Consider the following 23898-nt stretch of genomic DNA (forward strand, 5'->3'; position numbering starts at 1 on the left):
AGGAACTTTTGTCCATTCTCACAATGTGTTTTCACATGAAAATCATTGGCTCTTATATCTTTAAAACTTAATAGGGTTCTTCCAGCCCTTGGAGCATATAAAGCTTCGGCGACATTAATATTTGTGTCATTCGGCAATAGAAATTGAGCTGGTCCACGACCATGAATCAATTGAGATGGTCCTGCCATCGTGGTCACTGAAGATTGACCAGGCGTCATCCATAAGAATAATTGCCTATGTCATAATATAGTATGTGTGGTGCCACTATCTAGAAGGCATTCCAATTCTCCCGAAGACATACTGAAAAAATAAAGTTCGGAATATTAACATATGTCAATGACATTGATAATGCGATACTTTATTAATAGGGAAAATAGTCAATGATTACATCAAAGTTTCCAAAGTTTATTCCAATATAAAATCAAACTTTATACAAATTGTAATTGCTCAATCCGTTTGGTAATTTCAATAAAATATGACCAGGTAAGTATAGAGATGTTGGTGGAGCGAGGCTCGCTTAAGTACCATGATCTCAAATACTTGCCTAGACATCATACTTCATTGAGTACGCCACATAAGAAAGAGTCAATACAATTGTTATTTGACTAAGGCACATTTGCCGTTTTATTGGAAAATAGAAAAGACTATTTTAATCAAAGTCTGCGGCATCCTCGTGCTCTTCATTTTCAGCTTTGAAGTCTTTTATGGTGAGAATAACATCTTCACCATCATCTTCTTCAGCAAGGTGAGCTTCTTGCTCCCTCATTTCCCTGTACTCCTTGTAGCGTGCAGCTAGTTGTGTACTTGCTTGGCATTGCTTAAACCAATGCTCGATTGATCCACACCTATGACACACGTCATTGTGGTTGACTTTCTTTATTTGAGGTGCACGTTGTGGATATTCCCTAGGCGGGTTGTTGCTGCTACTTCCACGGCGTATTATGCGACCTTCACGGCCCACAGTGTTACGGCCCATGGTGTTGTTATATTCTCCTCTCCCACGTGTGGATTTGCAACCACGTGTGCCCGCTCCAAAGTTGCGGTTTCCTTCCTTATTGGGGCGGTTGTATGGACCCATGCGTCTTTCATGTCCCTTGTTAGGGTATACATGCCCCTTATTAGTAGGGTACCGCTCCTTGCGCCCTTTCTTGGGTGCATTATAATTCGCCTCACGAACGCTTTTGGTTCCTACGGGCCTTGAATTATAATTCTTTACAAGGATATTGTCGTGCTTCTCATCTACCGACAAAATATTGATAAGCTCATTGAACTTCGTAAGTCGTCCAGCATTATATTCAGTGCGATATTGCTTTGATAGTACAATTGCTGCGACGGGGAAGGTGGAGAGAGTCTTCTCAATTAGCTCTTCTTCTGTGAGAGGTTTTTCACAGAACTTCAGCATGGCACTTAGCCGAAGAGCTTCTGAATTGTATTCAGCAACAGACTTGAAGTCGGAGAAGCGTAAATTGTTCCATTGAACCTTCAAGTCAGGGAGGAGGGAATCTTGGATATTATCAAAGCGCTCTTCTAGCGCTACCCATAGGTCCCTTGCATCTTTGATGGACATATACTCCAATCTGAGTGCTTTGTCCATATGGCGTCGCATCAAGATAATTGCTTGTGCATGTTTTATGGGTGTTCGTTGGAACACAAGGCCTGCATTTGGTGCCTGGATTATGGGCAATATCCCTTTTGATGTGAGATGGTTTTCAACGTCGGTTTTCCAACTATGGTAATCCGAACCAGTTGAGTCAAGGATTTGAAAATCGAGTCTAGGTTCATTCGACATCCTTGAAATATAAGAAGAAAAAGATGTATTAGTTTCGGAGTTTAAAACTTCCACGAAAAACTAAAATAATAAGATTTCTGAGCTATGCTACTAAGAAATCAATTTCCAAGAATATTTGGATTAGACCGAAACAATGATGTTTAATAGGGTCATAAATCGATGCTTGCGGACGCTCTTAGTCCGAATATTATGAACACTCTTAGTTCATTGACTACGAACGCTCTTAGTTCGTTTAGCGTGAATTTCTATAATTCCGCCTTTTAATTGTAAGTTCCCAAAAAGAAAAAGGAGGAGAAAAATAAATAAAATCTCAAAAGCGGGAACTTTTAGTAAATAATACCTTGAAATAGTGTTGTCGGAAACGACCGAAAAAGTGGCCCAAAAGTCGCCGGAAAAGTGTCGGAAAGTTGCCGGAATGGCAGGTGGCTCGGCAGCTGCTGTGCAGGGTCTCGGCAGCTGCTGTGCAGGGTCTCGGCAGCTGCTGCGTAGGGACTCGGCAGGAGGTGCTGCTTGCTTTTTGACGGAATAGTTCAGGTCCCAAAACAACTCCGATGAGGCTGAAATTTGGAGGTCAGATAGAAGAGACAGAGATGAACAACTTTGATGAAGGAAGGATTTTGATCTGAGATCCCTATCAAGATGTTTCGGGGCGTGCAAGCAGGCTGATCTGCACAGGAACCAGCATGCTGAACAACTCCCACTTCAAATGATGTACAGGTCTCAAAACCACTCCAATAAGGCTGAAATTTGGAGGTCCAATAGAAAAGACAGAGACGAACAACTTTGATGAAGGAAGGATTTTGATCTGAGGTCCCGATCAAGATGTTTCGGGGTGTGCAAACGGACTGATCTGCACAGGAACGAGCGCAGGGGCACCGCACGGTATGGCTAGCAAGGGCTAGGAGCTCGTGCTGATAACGTGTTTAAGGACAATGTAAATTTAACAGAGAGAGAGAGAGAGAGAGAACAGAGATTCAAGTGTGTCTTTCATTTCATTCAAAGGAGGTATTTATAGGGATACATTTTGAAGTAATTAATGATACAACTTGATGGCATCTTCAATTGTAGCCTCATCTTGTGGCTTCTTCATTTGCAGCTTCACATTGTGGTTGTGATGATGATGATTGCCACACTTGTTCCCCATTGGCATAAAGCTTGACTCACAAGTCACTATACCTAAAATACCTATCTTATACATGACATAGACATTTTATACTATGAACAATACAACATGTTTCATATATACTACAACAATATGCTTGTTTTTCAAAAATATATATGGGTTAATACGACTAGGAGGATAGTTGCAGAAGTTTCACATGGTTGTTCAATGTTGATGAAGAGTGATGAAGCAGTTGTATAGAGTGAAGAAAAGAACAATATATGCTTTCCGTCCCTCTCTCGCATAACTATTCTTTTTCTATGCAAGAGTGCTGCTTTTCAACTCTGGTGGTTCAAGTATAATTAAAGAGGGAATGCGCGCTCTCTTTAGCTAAAGTTATTTAAGTAATAATCGAGGCAAGTATCTCCTTCTATCTATTTGGAAATTATACCTTATCAATTGATATGATGGTGCGTATATTCGTTACTTCAATTATTTCCAATCTTTATCTAGACCAGAATTAATTGGATTAATACATGAAATTTCCGTACTATATATAAACCAAGTAGAAGAGAAGTGACAACACAATCATCCATTTTATCTTAGCTCATATTCATCTCTGTTCTATTTCTCTTTGAATTATAACCAAGTTCTGACGCCAAAAATGGCTGATGCACTCATCTCCGTGCTTCTGGAGCAATTGGCTTCAGTAGTATATCAACACACAAATCAAGCGGTGAAACTGGTTTTGAATGCTGAGAAAGACGTTAAAAGTTTCAGCAGCAAGCTCAAAGCTATCCAGGCTGTGCTTGAGGACGCAGAGAAGAAACAATTGACAGATGCTAGGGTGGAAGACTGGTTGGAGAAGCTGAAAGATGTCTCGTACGAGATGGACGACCTGCTAGATGAGTGGAACACTGAAATTCTCAGACGACAAGTGGAGGAGAAGCAAGAGAAGGAAGGAGAAAATGCTCCTGATACAAAGAAGAAGGTATGTTTCCCCATGTCCTCTGTTTGCTTTTGTTTTGGACAAGCCAATAAGGTCATTCATCGTCGTAACATAGCTAAAAGGATAGGGGAACTGAATGAGAAATTAACTTCGATTGCTGCTGAAAGAGAAATGTATGGCTTTCATCAGTCCACAAAAGGTGGCCCTGATGATCAGCAGCTTATTCAACGAAAAAAGACTACATCTTTGGTCGATATATCTACAATATTTGGCCGAGAAGAAGAAAAAGATATGTTGTTGAGCAAATTGTTGAGAGAGAGTAGCCCAGAAGAGGGGCGGTTCCTTATCATTCCTATTGTAGGGATGGGAGGGATGGGCAAAACAACTCTTGCCCAATTAGCTTATAATGATGAAAAGGTTACAAACCATTTTCATAAGAAAGTATGGGTTTGTGTCTCGAGCCCTTTTGACGAGATTAAGATTGCCAGAGCGATCATTGAGAGTCTATATAAAAATGAAACCCAAAAGAGTTCAAATGAATTGGAAACTCTATTACTATGTATAAGGTCACACGTTAAGGATAAGAAGTTACTTCTTGTCCTAGATGATGTGTGGACGGAAAACCAAAAAGAGTGGGAAAATTTGAAACTACCAGTAATAATGCAAAGTTGTGCTGAAGGTAGTAGAATACTAGTGACCACGCGAAAACAAGGGGTTGCTAAAATGATGAGAGCAAGTAGCATGATCTATTTAGACAAGTTGAGTGATAGAGATTGTCTGGCATTGTTCAATAGCATCGCATTTTTTGATAGGAAAAAAGATGAGGCTGCTGGATTTGGAGCTATTGGTGAGGAAATTGTGAAAAAGTGTAAAGGTTTGCCTCTTGCTGCAAAAACTTTAGGCAGTCTAGTGTGGTTTAAAAAAACAAGAGAGAAATGGCGCGATGTTCTGAATAGTAAGATATGGGAATTAGAAGAAGTTGAGGAACAAGTTTTCCGACCACTATTACTAAGTTATTATGATTTGACCCCAGCAGTCAAAAGATGTCTTTTGTGTTGTGCTATATTTCCCAAAGATTATCATTTCAAAAAAAATAATTTGATTGAGCTTTGGATGTCACAAGATTATCTTAATTCAAAGGAAAATAAAGAGAAAAGAAGAAAAGGTGAAAATTATTTTGAGAGTCTAGTAATGCGGTCTTTCTTTCAAGATTTTGACGGGAATGAGATGGGAGATATTTTAGGGTGCAAAATGCATGATATTGTGCATGACTTTGTGCAGTTTCTTACCAAAAAAGAATGCATTATTATAAAAGCAGCTAAAGGTGATAATCAAATAGTGGAGCTACCGGGTGATAAGGTTCGTCATTTGACCTTAACAAGTGTACCCGAAGGTCCACTTTCATTTCCTACTTCATGTTGCATGTGCAGAAATATACGTACGCTCTCAATCTTTAATTCAAGAATTACAACCATAAGCCCCGGTTCAATTTTGCAAATGAAATGCCTTAGAACATTGAATTTGAGTGATAGTGTCGTTAGTGAACTTCCAAAAGAGCTAGGTGAACTGATTCATTTGAGATATATGGATTTGTCTCATAATATGTATTTGAAAGAGTTACCGGATGCTGTGTGTGATTTATTCAATCTACAAACTCTGGTCCTTGTTTGGTGCGAGAAACTTGAGAAACTACCCAAGGCAATGGGAAAGTTGATCAACTTAAAGCATCTATATGTTCTGGGTTGTCGTGCGCTGAGGTACTTACCAAAAGGGATTGGGAGTTTGAAAAGTCTGCAAGCACTAGACTGCTTTTATGTATGTGAGGGTGGTGATACTGATAATGAAGCAGCAGCATTGAAATTAGGAGATCTCGGAATCATGGACCAGCTTCAGGGGAGCCTTGAGATAGATGGATTGGGGAATAAGGATGATGCGAGTGAGATTGAGAAAGCACAGTTGGGGAATAAGGAGCACCTCTCTCATTTGGGAGTAGTTTTCCAGGATGAATATGAAGAGCAGAGAAAAGGTGATGAAGAAATAGTGAAAGCATTGCAACCACATCAAAATTTGGAATCTTTAGACATTCGGTATTGCCACATTGGCACCACCGAGTCTCTCTATTGGATCAAGTCTCTACACAATTTGAGAAAAATTTATCTGGATGGTTGGCCAGTTTGTGAGTTTTTGCCTCCTCTTGGAAAATTGCCATCGCTTGAAATTCTGGAAATTGAGTGCATGGAGAAAGTGGAAAAGGTGGGAGTTGAGTTTCTGGGAATAGAACAAGAAACTGAAACACTCTCAGGAATTCTATTCCCCAGATTGGAACGACTTTATTTTCAGAGCATGGACAACTGGGAAGAGTGGGAAGGAATAACAAAGGAGGATTCTTCTTCTGAAGTTACAATAATGCCTCTCCTTTATATCTTGCAAATATCCGAGTGCCCAAATCTCATAGCACTGCCAGACTTCCTCTACAAGATAACAACACTGCATACTTTGACGATCGAGAGTTGTCCAATTCTCGAACAAGACTACGAAAAAGGCGTGGGGAAGGAGTGGCACAACATTTCTCACATCCCAAACCTCACAATTCGACCTGAATCTGAATCTGAATCTGAAGAAGTTTGATGACTAGCTGCCCAAATACAAAGGTATCAATTACCAAATGCAAATTCTGAATGAATCTTTACATTTAGTATGGAATTTTATTTTCTTTTAATCGATCTAGTTTTATACATTACTACTCTAATTTCGTACTTTTTTGCTACAGAAAATCCCACCAAGCTATAAGTTTCCATTCAACTACTCTGTAACCATTTCCATTGCGTGCACATTTCGCAATTAGAATATTATTAGTTATTTAGTCATTGTATCTTCTTACTCTGGTTTTCAATGAGTATATATTAATTCAAGTTACAGATTCCATTTAAAGTTTGGTGTCTGAATCTTGGTAACTGTATTTAATTTACTAGGAGAAGGGATTTGAAGATGCAACATCAGTTCAAGCTAATGGTGGTTCAGAAGTTGGAGCTGCACGATTCTGTAGGCTTAGCATCGATCTCCTTGAATATCTTTTTGTCCCCATGAATGTGTTGGAGCTGCATTATTCTGTTGGTGTGGTGAGTTGTTTCCTTCCTTGTAATTGTTTTATCTGATTTTGTTCTGCTTATTTTAGGCTTTCATAACCTTTTTCTTACAAAATTTTCCTTCCTTGTATCATACCTTCAAGCGGAAATGAAGTTATCCCAATTCCCAACAAAAAATCACACTAGTTAAGTTACACTTGAGGGCAGCATTGAAGCTTCTAAGACTAAGAAAGTCATTGGAGTTGTCAACCTGATGACGCTCGCTATGTAGGTACCTATGCAGATACCTCAATTTGTTTCTTTAACTGTTACTGATTCCTTATCTTCTCTGCTTTTTCTCTCCATTATCAAATCTCAAAGTTTTCTTCTTTATATTCATGTCTATTTCCTACTATTCTGATCTCTTTCTAGTTTCTACTCTCTAAAAGGATATATTTGCATTTGTGTATTCATAAGATTGGGATATATTTACAATAAGAATACCATCGTTTAATGTCCGCTTACTGCAATATAGAGTGCTTACAGACATTGGTTGGTAATTTGATGAATGTGATTTGAATGTGAGAGACTTTGGTTAACTAAAATACCTGTGGAGAAATGAATGTGATTTGATGAACACATTCTATGCAGGAGGGCCTATCAGGCTGTTGTACACCACAGAAGAATTTTGGTATCCATTTCATTGATTGATTCAAGTGCCTCTCACCAAAACTAGGTAATTTAGTCAGCATATTAAGTACTCCTTTGTATACTTTAACAGCTTCATTTATGCAGCTCTATTGTCAAAGAATCTAATTTTACTAGGTTGATGTCTAATTTCCATGGCATGGGTTTTCCTGTCTTAGGCTGAAGCTTTTGTGAAATGGATGCTGACAGTGGTTTAACTAGTAATTGGGGCTTGGAAGCTTTTTCTGCAAACTGTATCCTACAATAAGCAGCAGGCCGGGAGCCTGGTAATTGGTGTTTGTGCAAATGGACCGTTCAAATCCTGCCACGTCAATCGTTGAAGACTGCTTGAAGGTAAATATATGGTCCAGATCCAAAGGACTCTGTTCTGTTAAGCTACACCCAAACATAGTCTGGTGCTTTGATCAAATTATATTGCCTAGAATTGGAAACATATCGGTGCATATATATTTTAGTTAACAATTCATGTAAAAAGTTTAGTATATGAAGCTTGACAAATGTATTTTAGTAGGAGCTGCAGGATGATCTGTTTGACTAGGGAGTTGTTTCCTAGTAAAACCTCAAAAGCAATTGCTTCTCATTCCTCTAGCTAGGCCTATCTATCTGCCTATTAACTATGAAATAAAGGAAATCATCTTTATTTGGTGCACTGGTTGCCGGTTTACAAACTTTTGTATCTTGTTGTGTAGGTATTCATAAGATATCATGCATATCTATTGTAATCCTCTGGTAATTTGTGAGTACTCATAAGATCCGGTGTCTTTCAAAAGGAAAAAAAAAAAAAAAAAACATAGCCTAATTATGTTCTGTAATGTTGTTTTTAGGCCACTCCTGCCCCATTCCTTTGTTGTAATCTTTACTTGAAAAGAATAACAGCACTTCTGGAAAGGATTGTTAAGAATTTTAATGCCGCTGCGTACTTGGTTTGGATTGATGTCTCTTACTTTCGATTTATCTCTTAGTTTCAGTTTAAACCATAGTCCCCAAATCATGTATATTTCCTATCATTCTAATCTCTTTCTACTCAGTAAAAGGATGTATTTACATTCAGGCTAGGTATTCATATTACTTTGCATTATCTGCAATAAGAATACTGTTATTTAGTCGTTATGTCTTCTCACTGCAATCCAATGCTTATAGTCCCTGGTTCTCAATTTGTTGAATTATTAAATGATCTATTTACCTCCAGCTGGAGAAATGAATCTGATTTTGATGAACATGTTCTATGCAGGATTGTGTACGTATCACATGGTCTTTCACCATAAAGGAAATTTGGAATGCATTTAACTGAATGAAGTGGCCCTTAGCTAAACTAGGTACATGTTATCGCTCAGCATCTTAAATATTCCAACGTCATACTTTAAAGGCTCGAATTTAAGCACTTTCTAGTTGTCAAATTATCTTATTTTTCTACATTTGATAACTAATTTTCATGGCATGGGTTTTCTTGTCTTAGGCTGAGGGTTGGTGTGGAATGGATGCGGATGCCGAATGGAATATAATAGGTACATGGGTTTTGCAAGCTTTATGTACAATCTGTACGCTAACAATAGATCCACCTGCATATAGTCTGGCCCTTTTTTGAGAACTTTGTCCCTAATATTGCAAATATACCCATTGGTCCTGCTGCTTTAAGTTCTATGTTAACATGTGTTTGAAGCTGTCACTGATTGGTAAGGACCTAGGGTGTTAATGGTTAGTGATCCTTATCCTGCTTTTTCTCTTCATCAGATCAAATCATAAAGGTTTTGTATGTTATATATATATTGCCTTTCTTACTGGTCATTTACAAAATTTTACTACTCATGGATTCAAGGATTTATAAGCATTCGATCAAGATATCATGGTTGGGTTTCACTTATATACTTTGTGCATTACAAGATGAAGATCCTAGAAGGAGCCTAGAGGGGGGGTGAATAGGCTCACAGCCAATTTTTTTTTTTCGTTCAAAAACCTTTCTCAGGGATTGCAACAGGGTGATCAATCCTGAGAACTGGTAATGAACAGATTGTATTGTAAATTCAACAAACCAACTAAAGCAATAAAGAACACATGTTTTGTTGACGCAGTAAAACCCTATCAAGGGAAAACATCTGCGTGGCCCTTACTCTTGAAAGACCAAAACCAAGTCACTAATAAAACAGATTACAAGTTTACAACACTTGGATTGCACTGACGCGGCAATCCTTCTAGACTCACTCACTAGATTGTTGTAATCACTCCTTGCTAATTGTTTACACAAGTGAACAACTCAGAAATCTCAAGTATGACACAAGCTATGAACGCAGCAAGTTCGACTTGGAGATTTCACCTTTGAAGCTTACAATTCCCAACTGAACTCATGGGATGCAAGAGATGAATATGCATGAATGGTTTTGTGTTTTTCAAATTGTTTTCAACATGGAACAAGACATTTTGAAAAATAGAAAACCAAAGAGATAAACTCTTGATAGACAAAGGGACTGAAACACAAAAGTATTTTCAATGCCCGAATAGGAATAGAGAACCAATATATATAGAGGAGGAAGAGAAAGAACAGTTCACTCAAAGAACCCTTGAACTCAATCTGAGAACGAAAACCCATACCCATAATTTCATATTGCCCATGTAAACCCATGCTCCTAATTTCAATTGGGAAACCAATTCAAGAACCCAAAACACTCAAGCTCCATAATCAAAACTGACATACGAAGGGAACCCATGAAAAACCATTGAATTTTTGAAAGAGATGTCATGTATGAGCTTACTTGAGCCATGATGAAGAGGGGTCTTCTTTTGATCTTCAAGTTTGAAGCTTGACCTTGGACAAGATAGCAAGATGAGATGGGATTGGGAACCACGACAACAAGGCAGCAAACTGAGATGAGCTTGCAAGTTGCAATTGAACTTTTCTTCAAACTTGGTCTTGATGTTTGACGGCAAGGCAGCCCCAAAGAGAGACAATTGCAATTAAACAATTATGCTGAGATGGGGAAGCTGACAGCAAATTAATCTTATCTTCCAATCTTCACGTGGGTCTTTGACAGCAAGATAAGAAGAGGCAAGTTGCAATCATGCTAAGATGGGGAAGCTGACAGCAAGGCAACTACAACAATTGTAATTAAACAATTATGGGCTTGGGCTGCAACCTTGGGCTTCTTAATGAGTAGAGTTTTGTGAAGAAGGAATGCCAACACTATACTAACATTCTCCCCCTTTGGAATTCCTAAACAAAACACTACTTTGCAACACAATACTAGCCTAATACTTAGACAGCAGCTGCAAAACAAACCTGAAACAATTGCACAAGACATACCAAGTGAAGCATGGGCAATAAAGGCACAAGAAAAACAATGTAGCCAAGCAAAGCATTTTAAGATCACATGAAGCATTAGCAATAAGGAACAGCCACAAAGGCACCTAATACTTCTCCCCCTTTTTGTCTAGGAATGACAAAGGGAAAATTCTATCAACAAAAACAGAAAACATCCATTCAAGAGTACAAAATCTGCAGAAAAATGCAAATGGCCAATGTGGATAACATTTTTGAAATAACAACCTTCAATTTTGAAGAACACAAGGAAGACCACATGTATCAATGAATACTCCCCCTCAATATATGCAGCGGATTATTGAGAATTTAAAAATGCAAGCAAGCAAGGATGAAGGACATAGTCAATCCTCGATTTATCTTGACAAGCCAGGCAAAGAGCCACAGAGGATTGCAGAGCACATTTGAATCCCTCCAGATCCCACAAAGAAACTCAAGACAATTTGACAGTTCCTTTTTGTAAACACAACTCAAAGATGACTTGTAACATTTCATGATTCTTGAATTTTTTGAGAAACTTGAGCTAAACCATCCAAGGGATAAGAATTGATACATAAGAGATTACAAAGGAATGAGATGAAGTCCTCTTTTTTCATTGTTCCTTATCTCTCCAGATTTTTTTTTTTTAATTTTTTTTATTTTTTTATATATAGCTCATAATCATTGGCTTTGTTAAGCTTGAGCTTTCCGAAGTAAACCATATCTTTGACCCATGTAACAAGTCTTATGTCAATGGCTCTCAAACCAGTTGGTTTTAAGGCATTAAGTGTAACAAGGACACTCCTAAGGACATATCAACTCGAGTCAAAAAGAGGATATCAAACAAGAAAATACCACCGGGGTGACCAAACCATTCCCTTTTCTTCCCAATCCTCATATCGTTCACCACGACCGAGGCCCGTTTACTTTGGGAATAGCCTGGCCAAGCTTCTCTAAAAATTTTCACGAAGAAGCATAAACTACTCATCTCAAACCATCATAAAAACTTAGCACAATATAAAACCCCACAAGAGATTTAGAAGCAAGAGTTTAAGATAATAGAGTTTTTAAACAAAAAAAAAAAAAGAGTAGTGAACAATAGAAAGCTGATGCAAAGAGTCTTGAGAACCTTGAGTGACCAAGGAAGAAGAAATTATGAACACACTACCCTCTGATCTTAGATCAAGACATGATCAGTATTTTCCAGGATTGAAACAATGCATGCAATCCCCAAAGGAAATAAACAACTTATTTTTCACAACCTACACTAAATGCATCACACATAATATATAACAAACAACCTGCATATATGAGTGAGAATATTCAAACAGTTGAGCACACTCCAATAGACTTCCTAAGAGACTCAAAACGAAGGTTGTCTAAAGGTTTTGTAAACAAATCAGCCAATTGATTTTCAGTGGGAATAAATTCCAGCTCAAGGATATTTGCATCAACAAGATCACGAATGAAATGATATCGAATATCAATATGCTTTGTGCGTGAGTGCTGAACAGGATTCTTAGAAATGTTAATGGCACTAGTGTTGTCACAAAAGATTGACAACTTACCTTGAGGGAAACCATAGTCGTTCAACATTTGTTTCATCCATAACATTTGGGTGCAACAACTACCAGCTGCAATGTACTCGGCTTCGGCAGTTGAGAGAGACACACAGTTTTGCTTCTTGCTATGCCATGAAACAAGATTGTTTCCCACAAAGAAACATCCACCCGAGGTGCTTCTTCGATCATCCACATTTCCTGCCCAATCCGAGTCAGTATAACCTGCAATCTCAACATTGGAATCAAAGGTGTACACCACCCCATAGTTAGAAGTTCCAGAAACATATCTAATGATGCGTTTAACAGCCTTTAGATGTGATTCCTTAGGATTAGCTTGATATCTAGCACAAACACCAACACTAAAAGAAATATCGGGTCTGCTAGCAGTAAGGTACAATAAGCTTCCTATCATGCTTCTATACAAGGTTTGATCAACACTAATTCCAGTCAAATCCACATCAAGTTTTGAACTAGTTCCCATGGGATTTCGGACAGCAGTAGCAGCATCCAAACCAAACTTTTTCACAAGGTCATTGGCATATTTGGTTTGAGAGATGTAGAGACCATCACTCCTTTGTTGGACTTGCAGACCAAGAAAATAATTTAATTTGCCACACAAACTCATTTCAAACTCATTTTTCATGATATTAGTGAATTCTTCAATCAATGAATCTGAAGTTGAACCAAAAACAATGTCATCCACATAGACTTGAGCAAGAATTAAATGATGAGAAGTTCTTTTTACAAACAAAGTTTTGTCAATTGAACCTCTAACATAGCCTTTATCCAAAAGATGAGAGGAAAGTCTCTCATACCAAGCTCTAGGGGCTTGTTTCAGCCCATAGAGAGCTTTCTTAAGTCTATACACATGGTCGGGATGGATAGGATCTATGAATCCTGCAGGTTGTTCAACATACACTTCTTCTTGAAGAACACCATTTAAAAACGCACTTTTCACATCCATTTGATAAAGAATAAACCTCAAATGACATGCAATGGCAAAGAGAAGACGAACAGATTCAAGCCTTGCAACGGGGGCAAAGGTTTCATCAAAATCAAGACCTTCAACTTGAGAATACCCTTGAGCAACAAGCCTTGCTTTGTTGCGGGTAATCTGACCCTTTTCATCAGATTTGTTTTTGAAAATCCATTTTGTTCCAATGACATTTGAAGAGTCCGGTCTAGGAACCAAAAACCACACATCATTTCTAGCAAATTGACTCAATTCATCTTGCATGGCATTTATCCAATTAACATCACACAAAGCCTCTTTAGCATTTTTAGGTTCTATAACAGAAACAAAACCATAAAATGTAATGATGCTAATATCTTCTTGATGCTTTGCAATGAAACATGAAAGAATAGAGAGATTGCTTACAACCCTTTTTGCTTGTCTCCTTGTTTTCAAACCATCATTCACATCACCAATGATGTCAGAAGAGGAATGATCCTTATGTACTTGCTGCTGTCCAGTTCTGTAAACTGGCTGGATTGCAGAGGTATCATCAATCCCCTCTGAAGCTTCCTCATCTTCTTGGCCTTCAGCAGCAACATCATCATCCTTTTCTCTCTCGAAAAGTACCTGATCAAAACTTATACAAGGAGTATGTGATAGCACAATTGAGTCATCAATAGAGACATTAATGGTTTCCATCACAGAACAAGTTCTCTTGTTATAAACCCTATAAGCTCTACTATTCAATGAATAACCAAGAAAGACTCCTTTGTCGCTTTTAGCATCAAATTTGGCAAGATATTCTCTATCCCTATAGATGTAACAAGGGCTACCAAACACTCTTAAATGGCTCACATTTGGTTTCTTTCCTTTCAAAACCTCATAAGGAGTTTTTTCAGTTCCGGGTCTAAAGATGACTCTATTGATGGTATAGCAAGCATTGCTAATCGCTTCTGCCCAAAAAGTATGAGCAAGACCAGCAGAGTTTAACATAACTCTTCCCATTTCAATTAAAACCCTGTTTTTCCTTTCCACAACACCATTTTGTTGCGGAGTTATGGGAGCCGAGAACTCATGCTTAATTCCCATATCATTACAAAACTCATCAAATGAAGCATTTTCAAATTCAGTTCCATGATCAGTTCTAAGTCTTACAATGCATTTATTTGAAGAGTATTGCTCATTTGAAATCATTTTGCACAAGTTTTGAAAGTTGTCAAAAGCATCAGATTTTTCACACAAGAATTTCACCCAAGTGAACCTAGAAAAATCATCGACTAGAACAAGCATGTACTTCTTACCACCTAAGCTTTTAGTTTGAACAGGTCCAACCAGATCCATATGCATTAAATCTAAGGGTTGTGAAGTAGACACATAATTAGTGACCCTATGTGAAGAATGAGTTTGCTTACCAAGCTTGCAACCCTCACACATACCGGTTGGTTTCCCACTCAATTTGGGCAAACCTCTTACCCCTTCTTTGGTGGAGAGCTTCACCAGGTCTTGGAAGTTCACATGGCAGAGGCGTCTATGCCAAAGATTGAGAGTATCTTCAGTCGAGGAGGAACTAAGACAAATCTGAGAAGAGATAGAATCATTAGCATTAACACAATAACAATGATCTTTGGATCGTAGTCCACCCATGACACTCTTACCCTTACCATCAAGAACAAGACATCTCAGCTTATTGAATCTAACCTCTTCAAAGTCATCACTCAATTGACTCACACTAATAAGATTAGCTTGGAGTCCTTCAACATACAACACATTTTTTAAATTTGGGATACCATGAGCAGTTACAATCCCTTTTCCCACAACCTTTGCTTTCTTTCCGTCACCAAAAGTGACAGAACCGCTGATAACCTCATCATAGAAGGATGAGAACCAGTTTTTATCACCTGTCATGTGCCTAGAACACCCACTATCCAAATACCAAGTATCACCTCTTCTAGATGAAAGAGCAGTAAAAGCAACCAAACATGTAGCAATGGAGTCATATTCTTCAACATGTGAGAAACGACAAGAGGATAGAAGACACATTTCAGAAGGTTCAGAATCAGTTCCACAAATGTCAAAGGGTTTAAAATCAGTGGAGACAGGTGGATGAATTGACTTATTTTTCTTTGCCCAAACAAATTTTTCTTTTCTCGGGATTGCAACAAGTTTAGCAATCCTTCCAAATTCTTTCAAAGATTTTTCCAGACTTGATTGTAAAGAAAGAAGCAAAGAGTTTTCATGAGACTTTGTAGACTTTTGAGGACCATTTCTGAGTTTATGACATCTTGGTCTAATGTGTCCAGAAATACCACAATGGTGACAAATGGGAATGAATCTTTTGGATGACTTAGGGACACTTTCTTTAGGCAACAACTTACTTTTTACAAAAATAGTTGGTTTTTTAGAGGAGCTTTCTCCAGAAACAAAACCAAGACCCTTTTTGTCCGTATCAACTTTGCCCATTCCAATCATTTTGGAAACTTTATCAGATCCAATTGAAAATTTTGAAAACTTTTCTTGAGAATCATGTAAGGATTTTTCAAGAGAGTTTTTTTCAGAAGTTAGAGAATTGACTAACCTGATTTGAACATTCAAGTTCTCTTGCAGAGTCTCCACTTGACTTACCAATGCATTTCTTTCAATTTCCCACTTCTTCTTGCAGGATTGCAACTTCTCAGAGATTCCAGATTTTTCTTTTTCACAAAAAGCAAGTTGATCCTTCAATTCCTCAGTCTTTCCAATCATTATTTTTGAGGCTTTGTATAGTTGCTGGAACTTGTTAGAGGCTAGCTCCTCGGAGTGCTCATCATCATCAGATTCATCTGAGGACTCATTTTGGGTGGTAGCAACAAGAGCAACATTTTCCTCTTCATGGTCGGACTGAGTTTCAGATTCACTATCACTCCAAGAGGTTTTAAAAGCTCTATTTGATTGAGACTTATAATTTTTGTTTGCACAATCAGCAGCAAGATGACCATATCCTTGACACTCAAAACATTTTGGTTTATCACCGAAAAACTTCTTTTGAAAGGGCTTGGAAGACTTTGAGTATTTGTCATTAGAAGCATCATCGATTTGATTTCTTTTGGAAGAAGTGGAACCAGAAAAATTTTTAGAGTTAGAAGAGAATGACCTTCCAGATTTAAGAAATTTTTTGAACTGTTTTGTGAGAAGAGCAAATTCTTCTAGATTAAAATCAGAAGGGTCTTCCTCTTTTTTCAAAGTGCTTAGAGCAATTGTTTTTTCTTTCCGACCCTTTTTCCTTTTTGACTCAAAAGTTTTCAAATTTCCCACAAGCTCATCTAATGAGTATGTATCAAGATCTTGAGCTTCCTCAATGGCAATTTGCTTAGCCTCAAAACTAGGAGGAAGAGCTCGAAGAAACTTTTTCACAATTCTATGCTCTAAAATAGAATCACCCAACCCATGACATTGATTTGTAACATTGATGAGGCGACTATGGAAGTCATCAACAGATTCATCCTCTCTCATAGTCATTTCTTCAAATTCAAGCACAAGGCTTTGAAGTTTTTGTGCCTTCACCTTTTTGTTACCCTCATGAGTGGTTTGAAGTAATTCCCAAGAAGCTTTAGCAGTTGGACAATTTGTAATTCTTTTTCTTTCCTTATCCGACAAGGCAGCGAAAAGGCTATAGCGAGCTTTAGTATCACATTTGTGATCAGATTGCTCAGCAACAGTCCACTCACCTCTCGGTTTAGGAATAGGACTAGAAGTTTCAGTTTCCCTTTTAGTTGGTTCTATCCAACCCTTCTCTATAATGTTCCATAACTTATCCTCTTGAGATTGCAGGAAAGCCATCATCATTACTTTCCATTTAGAGTAATCTTTCCCATCAAAATATGGAGGAGAGTTAATGGAACTAGAGACTCTATCACGGTCCATTCTAGGAGCCCAGAGGAACACACTAACACAGGTTAGTGACCCGCTCTGATACCAATTGAAGATCCTAGAAGGAGCCTAGAGGGGGGGTGAATAGGCTCACAGCCAATTTTTTTTTTTCGTTCAAAAACCTTTCTCAGGGATTGCAACAAGGTGATCAATCCTGAGAACTGGTAATGAACAGATTGTATTGTAAATTCAACAAACCAACTAAAGCAATAAAGAACACATGTTTTGTTGACGCAGTAAAACCCTATCAAGGGAAAACATCTGCGTGGCCCTTACTCTTGAAAGACCAAAACCAAGTCACTAATAAAACAGATTACAAGTTTACAACACTTGGATTGCACTGACGCGGCAATCCTTCTAGACTCACTCACTAGATTGTTGTAATCACTCCTTGCTAATTGTTTACACAAGTGAACAACTCAGAAATCTCAAGTATGACACAAGCTATGAACGCAGCAAGTTCGACTTGGAGATTTCACCTTTGAAGCTTACAATTCCCAACTGAACTCATGGGATGCAAGAGATGAATATGCATGAATGGTTTTGTGTTTTTCAAATTGTTTTCAACATGGAACAAGACATTTTGAAAAATAGAAAACCAAAGAGATAAACTCTTGATAGACAAAGGGACTGAAACACAAAAGTATTTTCAATGCCCGAATAGGAATAGAGAACCAATATATATAGAGGAGGAAGAGAAAGAACAGTTCACTCAAAGAACCCTTGAACTCAATTTGAGAACGAAAACCCATACCCATAATTTCAGATTGCCCATGTAAACCCATGCTCCTAATTTCAATTGGGAAACCAATTCAAGAACCCAAAACACTCAAGCTCCATAATCAAAACTGACATACGAAGGGAACCCATGAAAAACCATTGAATTTTTGAAAGAGATGTCATGTATGAGCTTACTTGAGCCATGATGAAGAGGGGTCTTCTTTTGATCTTCAAGTTTGAAGCTTGACCTTGGACAAGATAGCAAGATGAGATGGGATTGGGAACCACGACAACAAGGCAGCAAACTGAGATGAGCTTGCAAGTTGCAATTGAACTTTTCTTCAAACTTGGTCTTGATGTTTGACGGCAAGGCAGCCCCAAAGAGAGACAATTGCAATTAAACAATTATGCTGAGATGGGGAAGCTGACAGCAAATTAATCTTATCTTCCAATCTTCACGTGGGTCTTTGACAGCAAGATAAGAAGAGGCAAGTTGCAATCATGCTAAGATGGGGAAGCTGACAGCAAGGCAACTACAACAATTGTAATTAAACAATTATGGGCTTGGGCTGCAACCTTGGGCTTCTTAATGAGTAGAGTTTTGTGAAGAAGGAATGCCAACACTATACTAACACAAGACTACCATTATGTAGTCTTTGTCATGATTTACTGGAATGCGTTGCTTACTGAATAACCAAGTGATCAGCATCTCTTCTTGGACATTTTGGTGAACACATTGTATGCAGGAGCATTTTGACTGATAAAAGAGGCTGTCACCTAAGCTAGGTAATCTGATAGTATAACAGCCTAAGTAGTCCTACATAATAAGTTTATTTTTTTTCTTTTTATTTGGACAATCCTATATTATATACCTATTGTACAAGTGCTTGCAACTGCACTTTCCGGTTGTCCAATTCTAAAAATTTTACAGGGTTTGACATGTCGTTTCCATTACATGGATTTTCTTGTCATATAGGCTGTACCCAATCCTGTCATATCAATCATTAACCACAGGTAACTATTTTAATGGATAACTGTGTTCTTAGTTTTACCCTCTTGTTAGGTTTTTACTAAACCATTTTCGTGCTCTAGCTGCTTGCCGAATTCTGTTCTATTATTTGAGGGAATGTCAGCTGTTGTTCGTGCTGTGCAACATATACCCAAAGGAGCTGAGGTAGTCTATCCTTCTTTAATTTGTTGCTCATTAGGATGTTCAATTACAAAAGAGAAATTATGTTTACGGTTTGTGTCTAGAGATGTTTCTTGACTGATAGGGGGGTATAATTTGATAAGCTTCAACTGCTTTACAAATAGACATTAAAGGAAAAACAATACTACAAAAAGTTATTGTATAAGGGTTTTACGTAGGAGGAAAGCTGGAACCTCCTTTATTTGGCCTAATTGAGTGTAGAATCCCTTGGTCATTTTATACAGTGCTTCATTAACAGAAAAAATGAGTAGCTTTATTATGCAAGAATGGAGTTATCTTAACTATTTGTCCTCTGTCCTTTTAATTTTAATCATATTCAAGCATGTTTGGGAGTTATGTAATATACTCAGTCTATCTATATTGGATTATCTTAACCTTTTATTTGTTCCTATTGTTGACAAGCGAAGTTGGTTTCATATTAAAGGATCATTACGAGGATATCCAAGAAAGTGCAATTCTGGAAGGTTACGGATGCAAGGATTATATAATGACCAACAAATGCGATGGTTTTTTGCTTCGCGTCTCTGGTATGGAATTACCTGTGGACTAGTCAGTGAGGAGAAAGTACATTGGTATATCCTGGTCTGCAGCATGCACTCAATTCCTTTGTATGTTCACAGATAACTCTGTGTTATTGTCTTTGTTTAATTAATAGGTATAAAAGAACTATGGTCTTTGTTCATGTATGATCAACTTTCCATAACTTCGACAGCTAAAAACTATACAATCTTATAATAGCTATGAACATAATCAACAGTATATCTTTGTGTAATGTAGGAATACAACAGTTGGTATACTTGCATTAATTAAATAAAGACCCTCTTAAAATGGTTGAAACTTCTAAAGTTCTAATCAATTAGTTTTTACCATCAACTATTAGGTTGAGCATACCAGCATCAACAAAGGAAAAAGTATGCGATCTAAAGTTCCCAACACATTCATCATAATTAAATCCACTATCCCGACATTACAATTCTGTCTTCTCATATTCTGGAAATTCTCTCCCTCATTTACCTGTTCTCATGATATTGTGGTTCACGTAGTTTCTCAGCCTCATTTGTTTACAATTCACCTTCTCCTAATTGCACCAGTTTTTTTCTATGTTTTTTTTTTTTTCTTTAAATGAGGAAAGCAAAGATTGAAAGAATTCCAACGTTGACTATAGAAACTTGTTTATACGCTCTCATGAGTTTTTTTTTTTCTTCTCATGTCTTCACTGTTTCGCTTGTAGATTGCTGATATGAAGAAAGAGCGAGATAGATGCTATTCGTGCTAAAGACATCCCTCAAGGTGGATTGACTCAATGGCAAGAAACTCAGATCGCTCGAACTGAACAAAGAACAGAACTGGTAAAAAATTTCACCTGAACCTATATGCATGCCTGCCCTTTCATGTTGACAAATGAAGAAGATCTGTTGCATCCGTAAGTCCCAATATAAGGAGGTAGGATGATAGTGACCCTTCTGGTTTATATGTTTTTTATTTTTATTATTTCTTACAGATCCTGGAAGAGAGCTTGACATTTTGGAAGTGACCCTGAATGAGAGAATTCGAGAATGTTTAGGTGCACGTGTAGGGAAGCAATCTCTAGAAGAAAGGAGCAATTGAAGAAGAAGAACTTTTGAGGTATTTAATTAATGAAAATTACCCGTGTGAAAGTTTTGCACTTTTGGGTTTGGAAGAGACGCTCAGGTACTCATTTTTCCAAGGATTGAACTTTTACCATAGATACCAAGATAGTCCCAATGAAACTAATCGCATGCTCGTTTTTAAGCACCAAAAACCTGCATATTATGATATTATCGCTTCATTGTCTCCCCCCAAAATAAAATAAAATATAGTAGGATCAATTTAACCGACGAATGGTTGTTGGGTAAAGACCCTAATACGGTTTGAATCATCGGTGTCTAACCCATTCTACTTCGGCCCTGTTGGGCTTCCAAAGCATCGAATATCGGTGGCCCAGTGATTTTTCTCAATAAACAAAACAAACACAATAAGTAATTGGAAGGGCCCAGCCTTTTTGTGCCAATATTTTCGCAACCTACCTCATGTCAAATTGAAGCTTTACATTGTTTCAAACTTTCAATTAGTTGGTTACATTTATATCTTGGGAGAATGTCATAAACAGTACCCCAACTTAAAAGATATTCTACACTTTGATATCTCATTACCTCATCTTTTAAATATATCACTTTGGTACTTCAACTTATTACTAATGCATTGCATAACATTCATACACGCAGTTAAGTTACCATGAACAGTAACTTAACTTTTTTGCTTATAAATTTCGCATACGAACTCCGATTTTTGTGTACCACATATGTACGAACTCGGTTGAACATCCTCTACGACTTTCATGAAGGAAATTTTCTCAAAAACTTTTCCGAACAAAAAGTCAACCTTTAGGGTCGCTAAAAGTATCAAAACAAAGTAAAAAGTGAAATAAATTATCGTTTACCGTCAAATGACTAGTAAATCAGTAAATTTGGATACGGGACGGGACATTCAAAGCCCAAAACTTGAAAGAAAATCAGTATCTACCCAACAAATTACAATTGAAGAGATAAGACAAGATGACATAGAATCAACAATTAATAAAGCTAGCAGACAATATGATCTCATCTAGGCTACTCTCTATTTGTGGATTAGCAGACTGAAGAATGATGAATCTCTCACCTCTTCTCATTTTAATTATTCTTTTTACTGGGATCATAGCAATAATTGTGGATTAGCAGGCTAAAAAACGATAAACTTTCACATCTTCTCATTTTAATTATTCTATTTACTGGGATCATAGCATATGAGTCAAAATTTCCAATAAAATAACTTAAATTGATCTTCCAAAAATTCAAATATAATATTTTACTTGATGACATTTTATTTGCAGCAAAAAAAAAATGAATTTTAGATCTCTGTACGATGGAGGTAGGCCTCATCAACGGGCCGGGCCGGGCCTTACTCCATTTTAAATAGTAGCAGGCCGGGCCGAACTTTATTGAAAATTGAAGGATCCAAGCCCATCCATTTAATGCGGGCCTCGCGGGCTTTTTCGGGCCGGGCTAAACCTTGCGGGCTTTTTTGGGGCTGGCCTTGCGGACTTTATTTACAAATAAATCTTTAAAGATAATATTTTTTATAAACTTATATTTATATATATCATACACTCCAAAGAGAAACCTCTATCAACTTAAATAAAATGGAAAAACCGACCGTTAGATGAGATAATTATAATAAATTATGAGTGTGGTAAAAAATTTAGACAATTTCACCATATTTTAGAATCCGATCGAATTGGTCAACCGTCGTTACTTGTATGTTTTCTTGGTTGACCGATGGCATGACAACCGCGAAACGTGCTTATTTTTTCATATCATGTCTGTAAATATTCCATCGATGGATGTGCGTGGACATAAGATAAAAATTTCAATTTTAATTGCAAAGATGTTGGCCTATATCAATTTGCCTCCTAAAGTCGTATGACTTGTATATTGCATTTAAATTCATTCTAAAGCAACCATGAAGTGGAAAATGAATTTAGAGAAATCAACCGCTCGATTGAAAAATTGTAACGTTTTATGGTGATTGTAAAAAATTCAGCTAATTTGATTCTCGTTTGGAATTCGATCAATTAGGTCAAATTTAGTTACTCTTATAAACCTATATCTATATATCATACACTCCAAAGAGCAACCCCTATCAATTCAAAGAAAATGGAAAAATGGACCGTTGGATGAGATTATTACAATAAGTTATGAGTGTGGTAAAAAAATTTAGTCAATTTCACCATATTTTCGAATCAGATTGAATTGGTCAACCGTTGTCACTTGTATGTTTTCTTGGTTGACCGATGGCTTGACGACCGCGAAACGTGCTTATTTTTTCACATCACGTCTGTAAATATTTCATCGATGGATGTGCGTGGACATAAGATAAAAATTTCAATTTTAATTACAAAGATGTTGGCCTATATTAATTTGCCTCCTAAAGTTGTATGACTTGTATATTGCATTTAAATTGTTGAGGTACATTTTAAAGCAACCATGAAGTGGAAAATGAATTTAGAGAAATCAACCGCTCGATTGAGAGATTGTAATGTTTTATGGTGATTGGAAAAAATTCAGCTAATTTGATTCTCGTTTCGAATTCGATCAACTATGTCAAATTTAGTTACTCTTATAAATCTATATCTATATATCATACACTCCAAAGAGCAACCCCTATCAATTCAAAGAAAATGGAAAAATGGACCGTACATTATTACAATAAATTATGAGTGTGGTAAAAAATTTAGCCAATTTCACCATATTTTCGAATCCGATCGAATTGGTCAACCGTCGTCACTTGTATGTTTTCTTGGTTGACCGATGACATGACGACCGCGAAACGTGTTTATTTTTTCACATCACGTTTGTAAATATTCCATCGATGGATGTGTATGGACATGAGATAAAAAAAAAAAAATTAATTATAAACACATTGGCCTATATCAATTTTTTTCCTAAAGTTGTCTGACTTATACATTACATTTAAATTGTTGAGGTTCATTCTAAAGCAACCATGAAGTGGAAAATGAATTCGGAGAAACCAACCGCTCGATGGAGAGATTGTAATGTTTTATGGTGGTTGTAGAAAATTCAGCC

At 37.3% G+C, this 23898-nt stretch overlaps 2 protein-coding genes and 2 long non-coding RNA genes across 10 annotated transcripts; 3 read left to right on the top strand and 1 right to left on the bottom strand.

Moving 5' to 3' along the window:
• Positions 1-584: 584 nt before the first annotated feature.
• Positions 585-3018, bottom strand: LOC112185127. The gene is made up of 2 exons (XM_024323341.2): positions 2130-3018; positions 585-1790 (listed from the first exon to the last, which is right to left on the bottom strand). Exon 2 carries the CDS (start codon positions 1787-1789, stop codon positions 650-652), a length of 1140 nt encoding a protein of 379 aa, XP_024179109.2. The 5' UTR covers position 1790; positions 2130-3018; the 3' UTR covers positions 585-649.
• A 463-nt stretch (positions 3019-3481) lies between these two features.
• LOC112187928 (disease resistance protein RGA2) lies at positions 3482-6468 on the top strand. Its single transcript, XM_024326905.2, has one exon. It carries the CDS (start codon positions 3556-3558, stop codon positions 6466-6468), a length of 2913 nt encoding a protein of 970 aa, XP_024182673.1. The 5' UTR covers positions 3482-3555.
• A 348-nt stretch (positions 6469-6816) lies between these two features.
• LOC121051962 lies at positions 6817-18978 on the top strand. 5 transcript variants are annotated; one of them, XR_005807627.1, is made up of 6 exons: positions 6817-7197; positions 7557-7641; positions 7772-7946; positions 8845-8929; positions 9070-9118; positions 18792-18978. It is a non-coding gene; the product is annotated as an uncharacterized LOC121051962 (long non-coding RNA). The 5 variants fall into 5 exon arrangements; XR_005807624.1 differs by lacking the exon at positions 18792-18978 and having other exon boundaries at positions 6817-6959; positions 7070-7197; positions 9070-9510; XR_005807626.1 differs by lacking the exon at positions 18792-18978 and having other exon boundaries at positions 6817-6959; positions 7070-7193; positions 9070-9510.
• Positions 18979-19148: 170 nt separating this feature from the next.
• On the top strand, positions 19149-20988 carry LOC112187931. 3 transcript variants are annotated; one of them, XR_005807628.1, is made up of 4 exons: positions 19149-19219; positions 19658-19863; positions 20487-20604; positions 20757-20988. It is a non-coding gene; the product is annotated as an uncharacterized LOC112187931 (long non-coding RNA). The 3 variants fall into 3 exon arrangements; XR_002931255.2 differs by having other exon boundaries at positions 19663-19863; XR_002931256.2 differs by having other exon boundaries at positions 19680-19863.
• The last annotated feature ends 2910 nt before the right edge of the window (positions 20989-23898 follow it).

This window comes from Rosa chinensis, chromosome 2, assembly GCF_002994745.2.
Source record: "Rosa chinensis cultivar Old Blush chromosome 2, RchiOBHm-V2, whole genome shotgun sequence".
NCBI classification, from domain to species: Eukaryota; Viridiplantae; Streptophyta; class Magnoliopsida; order Rosales; family Rosaceae; genus Rosa; species Rosa chinensis.

Excerpts from the sequence above, each read along its gene's own strand:
- LOC112185127 (XM_024323341.2), bottom strand. The coding sequence starts at position 1,789 with ATGTCGAATGAACCTAGACTCGATTTTCAAATCCTTGACTCAACTGGT.
- LOC112187928 (XM_024326905.2), top strand. The coding sequence starts at position 3,556 with ATGGCTGATGCACTCATCTCCGTGCTTCTGGAGCAATTGGCTTCAGTA.